Below are 9,047 nucleotides of genomic sequence, written 5' to 3'. Positions count from 1 at the left end.
GCCAGGCAGTGCAGGGCTACGGGCAACACCTTTCACTTGGACTAAGGCTCCGATACTCTTCCTCAAGCCAAGTAGCTGACAGCCCCCATCGACCCCAGAACCTCCTCTGACTTGGGACAGACTGTCCGTCAGCCTCCCTAGCACCTGAAGGCTGTAAGCAGCCCGTTGTGCTGGGGCTCCAGCAAGCAGAGACCAGAGTTGCAGGGTCTCTCTGCCTCCCGCTGGCCCATTTTGGCACAGATCAGGGTGCTCCTGGCTGCACAGGGGGAGAAAGAGCTCACGCTCCCTCCTGCCGCATAGCCTGGGACACGGGTCATAGAGCTCCGGGCAGCCGTGACCCTCTAAGCCTCATAACCTCGTGTGAAGATGCTCCTCCAAAACCCCTGGGCACCAAGCTGGTCTGGAAATCCTACGCTGCTCCCCAACATATTTTGAGAAATTAACTTCTCCATCCCACCAGTTTCATAGAGTCTTTTAATACCATTTTCCCTCATAGACAATAACAAAAAAAAAAAGGGCCCTTGGAAGTGAAATCACAGGGTGGAGAAGGCAAAACACTCAGCATCTCCCTCACCACATGCAGAGAGGCATTTTGTGCCTCTTCCTTTTACCCCATGGTACCTGGTACAGGGAGATGGCAACACCTTACTCTGTAGTTGGCGTTCAGAGAAGTTAGCACTCTTCGAGTCCTGGAAGGAGGAAGAGAGACTTTCAAAGGAGGAGGTGCACGTCAGGCCCGGAATTTCAACCACCAGAGTCTTGGCCTTCAAAATGCCCCCAGCTCCACTGACGGATCTCCCCGAGAACTCCGGCCACACAGAGGTGCTAATCATAGGTCTGTCCTTTGGGTCTGAATTTAAACTAAACAATAATAACCCCTAACTAGCCCAGCTGAAACAAACAGAAAGCAATGGTTCTATGAAATAAAACACAGTGGGACGCACAAACGGCTCTTTCTGCCAGGCGCCAAACGGCACTTTCATCGAATCACAGAATCATTAAGGCTGCAAAAGACCTCTAAAATCATCAAGTCCAACTCCTAGTTCTCAAAAACCATGTCCCCAGGTGCCACGTCTACACGTTTTTTTTGAACACCGCCAGGGATGGTGACTCCCCCACCTCTCTGGGCAGCCTGTGCCAGGGCCTGACCACTCTTGCAGTGAAGGCATGTTCCCTGATATCCAACCTAAACCTCCCCCGACGCAGCCTGAGGCCATTTCCTCTTGTGCTCTCACCTGTTCCTTGGGAGCAGAGACCGACCCCCCCCTCACTCCAGCCCCTCTCAGGCAGCTGCAGAGAGCGAGAAGGGCTCCCCTCAGCCCCCTCTTCTCCAGGCTAAACCCCCCCAGCTCCCTCAGCCGCCCCCCAGCACACTTGTGCTCCAGACCCTGCCCCAGCCCCGCTGCCCTTCTCTGGACACGCTCCAGCCCCTCCAGGCCCTTCTTGTCCCGAGGGGCCCAAACCTGAGCCCAGCACTCGAGGTGGGGCCTCCCCAGGGCCGAGCACAGGGGTCCCATCCCTGCCCGGCTCCTGCTGGCCACAGCAGTGCTGACACAAGCCCGGGGGCTGGTGGCCTCCTTGGCCACCCGGGCACTGCTGGCTCGTGCCCAGCCGGCTGTCAGCCAGCACCCCCAGGGCCTTCTCCGCCGGGCACTTCCCAGCCCCTCTGCCCCGGGCCTGGGGCGCTGCCTGGGGTTGGGGTGACCCAAGGGCAGGACCCGGCACTGGGCCTTGTTGAATCGCATACGCTTGGCCTTCGCCGAATGATCCAGCCCGTCCAGGTCCCTCTGCAGCCCCTTCCTACCCTCCAGCATACCAACACTCCTGCCCAATTTAGTGTCTTCTGCAAACTTACTGAGGCTGCACTCGATCCCCTCGTCCAGGTCATTGGTAAAGATATTAAAGAGAACTGGCCCCAGCACTGAGCCCTGGGGACACCGCTTGTGACCGGCCGCCAACTGGGTTTAACTGCATTCGCCACAAGTCTTTGGGCCTGGCCATCTCTGTGCTACAATTGACCAGCAAGTGCTTCCTCCAACCAAGGCTCCGAGGAGGGACGAGGCTCGGGGAAAGCACGCTTGGTTTCCCTGCAGAAACCCTGAAGCGTGCTTTACTCCTAGAGCTGATGACAGCCCGTAACAGACCCAGGCAGCCTTGTTTCCTGCTGGCTGCTGGGTTGCTTCCTTACTTGCGACTCAAACTCGTTGGGTTTTGCACGTTTCCGATAAAAGCACAATCTCTTTGGGAAAAGGATCGTGAATGACGTTGCCGCTTGCAAAGCCCTTGGGCACGCCTCTCCTGTATTTCCTCCCAGAATATTTTCTGCTCCTGCAGTGTTCTTAGGGGAAGAAAAACCCCAGCTCAGTGAAGCAGGTGACCGTCTCTGCACAGCCTGGCGTTAGCCCCGTCTGCCTGGGTGTTGGGGAGAATTTGGCGCCACTGAGGGCCGAGTCCTTGCCAAGGCCGTGTCCGTCCTTCCCCTGAGCTCCAGCTCTTCCCAAGCAGCCCAGAGGCGCCGGTGAGCACGGCTCAGGAGACGCCGTGTCCGTCTCCAAGCCACAGCTCCCAGCACGCCACGTGGCAAGGGAGGGACCAGAGCGCCCAGCGTGCCCTGGGGCCTGCACACCCGCACTGAGCCCCGGGCGCACCCAGGCCAGGCCGGGTCCCCTTCCCGGCTGGTGTCCATGGAAGCCCCACCCTGCCCGGGCCCGAAGCCCCCAACCCAGCAGGAGGGAGCAGCTCCAGGCAGGGCCGCACTGCTCCAGCCCCAGGGAGATCCCCTGGAGACCCCCATCCCGCCCCGACCGGGACTGGGCCTCCCCCAACACCCTGCCCGGGTGCAGGCTGCGGGCGCAGGGAACGGCCCTGGCTGCCCCGGCGGCCCGGCCCCCAGCACCGCTGCTGGGCTGAGAAGAGTCCCACAGGCCTGGCCATGGTCCCCAGAGCCGGGATGGCACCTGCAGCCCCTCCAGGTGCCCTGAGACCCGCCTCGGTGGGGAGCCGGGGAAGGGCAGGTGTCCAAGGGCTTTGCTGTCCCAGCCACAAAACCTTGCTCAGCCCGATGCTGAGGTAGCTCGTGAGGGACGGCAATGGGAAAGCACGGGAGGCGGGCGTAGGGAAAGGTTTTTCACAGAGGTTCATGCGTGTGTTCTACCAGTTTAATACTTGTTCTCAGAGCATCACGATCGGGCGGTGTTGCCCTGCAAGGGGATAGCCTGGACTTTGTTTCAATTTGGCGGAAGAGCAGGAGACGTCCAGGGAGAATCCCCAGCAGATCCGGTTTCATGTTCACCAGTGACTGGGAGAGAAAAAGCAAGATCCGGGGTCAGTGCTACAGCAGACCTAACCCAAGGCCATAATGGCCTCTAATCAAGTGTGAGAGGACACTGCAAAGATGCAAGCCCGCCAGAGGAAAGGAAGGATGAAAGGGACACGCGCAAAGGAAGAAACCAGATTTTGCATGTTTGACCATCAGGCAACTGGCTTTCTAAAGCCCGTGAAGGAACCTCCAGAGGCTGCGCACCACTACTAAACCCCAGCAGAACCCGCAAATGGCATCTGCTTTGGAATCGCATCTGGAGCTGCTTACCTGAGCCCGATGGGTTTCCGCTCTGTCCCCTGCTCTGGCTCAGGCTCTTGGCCTTGCGACTGACGAGTCTGCGCTGCTGCTCCTGACGGCTCTCAGCACTGGCTTCCGCCAGCGTCTCATTAGCCCTGCAAAAAAGGCAGGAGCATGTAAGGACGACTGTTGCTCGTATCGGCACCAAGTGGTTCGCCACGTGTGACAGTACGCTGGTGGACTTATGCACGTAGACTTCTGGGCCATCCAAATGTACTGCTTCTCAGGCTTCCAAGCAATCTGTGTTAGGGCTTTGTAGGACCTTTCCGAGGAGGTAGTAAGGACTCGGGCTCTTCCCCTCCTCCCAGCATAAACGCAAACTGAAGGTGCGCCGTCATAACGGCAGCTGAATGGAGTAGTTTTGCCTCACGGGCTCCTGTTCTGGCCCCTCTGCCTTTTCAAGTGTGCCTCTCCTAAGTGGGAGGATAAGAGCAGCAGAAGTGAAGCTCCTCCTCTGCACCCTACCTGCAGGAAGAGGAGGTGGCTACAGAAAACTCTTACAAGAAAACTAACAAAACCATCCTCCAGACAGGCCTCATCAGTTTTCTTACCTCAGGGCCAGTAAAGAGAAAGGGAAACAGGCCCCCGGAATGGCAGAGCCCAAGGTGTACTCTTTGGAGAAGAACGCTGTCTTGAAGGTGCACACACCATGCTGAGCAGGTGCAAGAAAGGGATGTGGGATGGAAAAGCCGCGACGAAAGGGGTCATATTGTATGACACGGGAAACAAAGAAAACCTTTGGACTTACTTTTTTAGTTTCTTTGAGAGGCAGCTTCTAATTTTGCGGCCCGCCAAATAACGCTTTTCGGAGCTTTTTAGTTCTGCCTGCACCAACGCCAGTTGCAGTGCGGTCGCCTCCTGCAGGCTCCGTGCTCTCTCCAGGTCCAATTCCTGAGCTTTCATTCTCTGCTCCAGCAGCTTTCTCCAAGAAGCGTCAGTGGTGTTGGCCTCTTCTGTTTTGGCTTGAGCGGCTGCCTGAGTCTAAAGCAGAAGATGCAACTTTGGGGAACGGGAAGAAAAAGACAATGCCCACCCACCTCAAACAACCTGCTCCTTCTGCCGTTTTCATACGAAAGCTAGTGTAAAGCAGCCTACAAGGCTGTACGAATGAGGATGAGGGAAAGGCTGCATATTTTTCCTGCACATGGCTCCCCTGACGCACACAGAAGCCCTTTGATGCAGCCTTTTGCAGCTCCCCAGCTTCCCTATAGGAAAGCCAATCCCACAACACTAACAAAGAGAACCAGGTGCCCCAGGCAAAACACCTAAAAGCCGCGACCACAACCACAAATGAACGCAACGCCCACTACAGAGGCAAATGGTACCTAAACTGACCTGCAAAAGCTCCCCGAGATGTTGCTTCTCTCTCGTTTCTTCTTGCGCTCGCTGCTCACACTCTCCTCCATGAAGCGCTGTTGGGGGATGACCCACCCCTGGAGTGGCCAAGCGATGTGGCAGAAGAGCCACCAGCCCTTGCAGCTCCTGGTTTGCAGCTTCGAGGTGCAGAGCATTTTGGGACTCCAGTTCCAGCCGCGCGGAGAGGTCGCACAGCTGAATGCGGAGAGAAAACAAGCTGCCTTAAGCAGAGGGGTCTAAAATCTCTGTGAAACTCAATCAAATGTAGGGACGGAGCTCAGAGCTGTAATCCACCAAGATTGTATCTCAAGCCAGGGAAAAGCCGCTTGGCTTTTTTTCGAACTAAGTTTGCCTTTCAAGCCCTTGCTGACAAGGCTGCTCCAGCTCCCATCCACCCCTCCTGTCCAGAGGCACCATGGCAAAGGCACTCAGCTCCTTCTACAGCACCGTACAGCTCCCATGCCTGTGAAGGGGCTCTTTTGCATTTCATCGCATTCACAGCGTTTCATTTGGCTTCATCGTGCTCCTTTTCTGCCCCGTTACCCCTCATGGGCACCCCCCCTGTGCTAATGCCTGCGGGGGACGGTGCAGGGGGAAGAGGCAAGAGGTTCAAGGCCTCACTTAGAGGAAGGGTGAAGCCTGGCTAACAAGACAAGGGCAAACAAAAGGTTGCTTTCCTTCCCCAAAAACACCACCGCCAGGGAACTAGGCAACATCTTTGTGCAGAGACCAAGAGAAGAAAAACCTTGCAAACAAACCAACCAAGCCTAGAGACATTTGGGAGCGTGTGGCTTCTGATACCGCAGCACGGCCACAACTTTTGGATGGTGTCGGAACAGAAGCAAGTCTCAAAAGAGCAGAGCTGCTTCGTTCTTCCCCACCCAGGTGCTGCCCACAACCCACTGCTCTGCCCCTCAGCCTTGAAACGAGCTCCCTGAAGATTTTCAAGGTGAGATGGGAGGAGGCGGGAGGAGAAAGGAGCTAAAAGCACCCCCTCTAGCCTGGAAAACAATTGTTAATCATGTTGAAGCTCAAAAGGTCCCCAGAGAAATCTGTCCTGGATTTGCTCCCAGATTTGTTTCTTCTCGTGTGGCCACTGAAGGAAAGGAAGAGCATCGTTCGTGCTGACATGTTTACAGACTTTGTATACCTCGGCTTTAGCCTTGTGCAAGTCCTCTTGCAAGTGGGAGTTTTCTTGCTTCAGGTAATCACATTGGCGTGTAGCCGCTTTCAGTGACGTTTCTGCTATCCACTGCTTCTGGCAAGCGTCAGCGAGCTCTCTGTGCAGCTGTCCCACTGTTCTCTAGGGAAACAATGACACAGGAGTACAAAGAAAGAGTTAAGAAGCCCAAACGTGTAGTTTTACTTTCAATTTTACCAGTTCTTACACCTGCTGAGACGGTGCCTTTGTTGGGTATTGCTTGTGTCTTAAGATAATGCTCAAATGTGACGGGATTGACGCCAGTGCAAGCGCTGTGGGGTGGGCTGCAGCCCTTCCTCCAGTGATCAGAGCGAGGCTTCCTATAGCCAACTCTGTGTATCATCCTTTTGGCTCTTCTTCTGCTACACACATGAAAACCAACGCATGCCAAAGCCGTTCTAGGTACGTATGTGCCTATAAGCAGGTCCTTGAGAAAGAACCTTCCACAGTTCCCACAAACCAGGACAAACCAGAAGCAACCCGAGTGATGGACTGCCAGGCACATAGCTTATACCTGCCACCTTTAGAAGCACCAGAGAGCCTTGGGAAGTGGTCTGCTTTGAGTCACTCTTGGGCCAGGGCCCACCTCACCTCTTTTCCTACTCTGTCAGCCTTGCGTGTAAAGGCCTCACTCACCATTCGTATTTGGGTGCTCTTGTTTACATCTCCCAGCTGCTGCCGGAGTAAATGGTTTTCACTTTGGAGCTGGGCCAGTTGTTCCTGCAGCCCTTCTGCCTTCTTGACGGCATCTTTTCTCTCTTGATCTTTCTCAAGGTGTAGAGCATGCCGCTCCTTTGCCTGCTTCTGGGCCTGACGTAATTCTCTTTCTGTCATGTCTAAAGCCAATGCCTTTTCCCAGAGGGCTTTCTTCAGTTGCTCCACTTCCTTCTCCAGCCTGCGAGCTTTTCTTTCAGCTTTGCTCAACTGCTGAGACAAGCTCTTGTTATCTTGCAGCACCTGAGATATGCGCTCATGCTCTCTAAGCCATTGCTCACATTTTCTTATTAACATTTGCACATCGACATTTTCTGATGTCTGATGACTTCCAGGGCTCGGGTGGGAAAGGGATGAATCCAACCCTGCCGTCTTCAGCATTTGGGCTCTGACATCTTCTGCCTGTTCAAGACCACAGGTTGACAGAACTTAGGAAACCAGCACAAAACAGGAGATAGTGGCAGCATTGCATATAACCAGACGAGGACTGTCACCAACGTGACGTCAGAGTATAAAAGAGTTTTCAACAACTGCATTAGACGTTATTTGTGGAAAAATCTTACTTGGCATTAACGTGCAAGATAATCTTATAACGAAGACTCTAAATTGAATTGATGTTTTTACATACCTGCCCTCCAGAGCTTTTGCTCTCCCTGACGGCTTCTGGACGCAGCTCATCCCGGCCCTCCGTCTGGAGCTGGTCACCACCGCCACTCCCGGAGGACACGGGGGGCCCCTCCCGCGCCCTCCTCCTCCGCAGGAACCACCACCTCTTCATGGCCCAGCGGGAGCGGGCAGTGCTCTGCCTTGCCTTGCCTCGCCTCTCCCCGGGGAGCGGTGGCCAGCAGGACTTGGCAGGCGCTGCCGGGTGCCAGCTGCGAACTGAGGAGCCGAGCCCCAAGGAGCGGCAGAGCCTGGGCAGCTGCCTACGGGCTGAGCCAGCACCAGCACCACCAGCACCACCAGCTCCACCAGCTCCAGCAGCACCACCAGCAGCACTGACACCACCAGCAGTGCCAGCAGCAACGCACCACCTCCAGCAACCGCCACTGCCAGCAGCACCACCAGCACCGCCAGCAGCAGCAGCACCACCCGGTACTGTGTGTGCAGGGCCTGCGCCAGCACCTCAGGTCTAGTGACCGTGTGTGCTGACATCACGAACAGCTCAGTGACATCATAAGGTGCTGGGGGCAGGGCGGGGCCAGGGGCAGAGGGGCCCCGTGTGCTCAGAACCTCTCTGCGTGCACACAGGCCACGTGGCCAAGGGAAACAGCCCCAGGTGTGCTGTGTCCAGGGGTACAGGGTTGCCCAAGGCCACCTCTCCAAGGCACCCACCTCCCCGCACACCCACCGTCCTCATCTCCCAGCTCCCCACAGCACTCACCTGTGTGGGAGACGGACGGGCTCACCATGGCAGGCTCTCGCCATCAAGGCTCCCGGGAAGCACAAGAGACAGTGAGTGGCTGGACACGTCGCCATGTGCCTTTTTGTGCTTCCTGGGCTCTCGGTGTGAGCTGTGGGGGTACACTGGGCCCGTCAGTGTGCCCCTCTCTGCATCCCTGGAGCCCTGAGCGTCCCTTTGAGGGCACCGGTGTCCATTTTGGGACTGGCCACTTCCCCTTGCTTTGCTTTCTGCTGTGGCTGGTCCCCCTGAGCATGCCTCTGGGCGCACCCTGGACCCCTGGGTGTGCCTGTGGGGTCTCCTCGCACCCCTCCATGTGCCTTTCAGTGCACCAAAAACCCCTCGGTGTGCCCTTTTGTGCACCCTGCAGCCCTCTGCTTATCTGTCAAAGGCCCAGCCCAGCCCACTCTTGTACATTTTGGCATGTTGCAAGTCCCATGGGCAGCCTGGACCGCTCCATGTTCCTTCTGCTGCACCCACAACCCCCCCGGGTGTGCCTTTCTGTGCACCCCAAGGCATTCCACAGGAAAAAAAGCCAAACTCAGGGCGCTTGAACTTGACCACACTTGCCCAGGGGAGGCCCCTGGAGCTCTGAGTAGAGATAGGTGGAGCTGGTGGGAAAAGAGGAGCACACAGCATCAGCACATGGCATCAGCAAAGACACCATGTCTGAAATGGCACTGCAGGGACAGACATGGCAGTCTGCTTTGCAGAAAGGCTATTATCCATCCCTCTCCATGTTGATGGAATATCGG

At 56.3% G+C, this 9,047-nt stretch overlaps 1 protein-coding gene across 1 annotated transcript; it reads right to left on the bottom strand.

The window, feature by feature from the left end:
- Window positions 1-3,160: 3,160 nt before the first annotated feature.
- Window positions 3,161-7,956, bottom strand: LOC135316534 (putative coiled-coil domain-containing protein 144C). The gene is made up of 7 exons (XM_064470071.1): window positions 7,519-7,956; window positions 6,813-7,292; window positions 6,126-6,278; window positions 4,955-5,170; window positions 4,368-4,600; window positions 3,590-3,714; window positions 3,161-3,298 (listed from the first exon to the last, which is right to left on the bottom strand). Exons 1-7 carry the CDS (start codon window positions 7,666-7,668, stop codon window positions 3,228-3,230), a joined length of 1,428 nt encoding a protein of 475 aa, XP_064326141.1. The 5' UTR covers window positions 7,669-7,956; the 3' UTR covers window positions 3,161-3,227.
- Between the last annotated feature and the right edge of the window lie 1,091 nt (window positions 7,957-9,047).

Source organism: Phalacrocorax carbo, chromosome 20 (assembly GCF_963921805.1).
Source record: "Phalacrocorax carbo chromosome 20, bPhaCar2.1, whole genome shotgun sequence".
NCBI classification, from domain to species: domain Eukaryota; kingdom Metazoa; phylum Chordata; class Aves; order Suliformes; family Phalacrocoracidae; genus Phalacrocorax; species Phalacrocorax carbo.
This window is presented reverse-complemented; position numbering and strand designations above follow the sequence as displayed.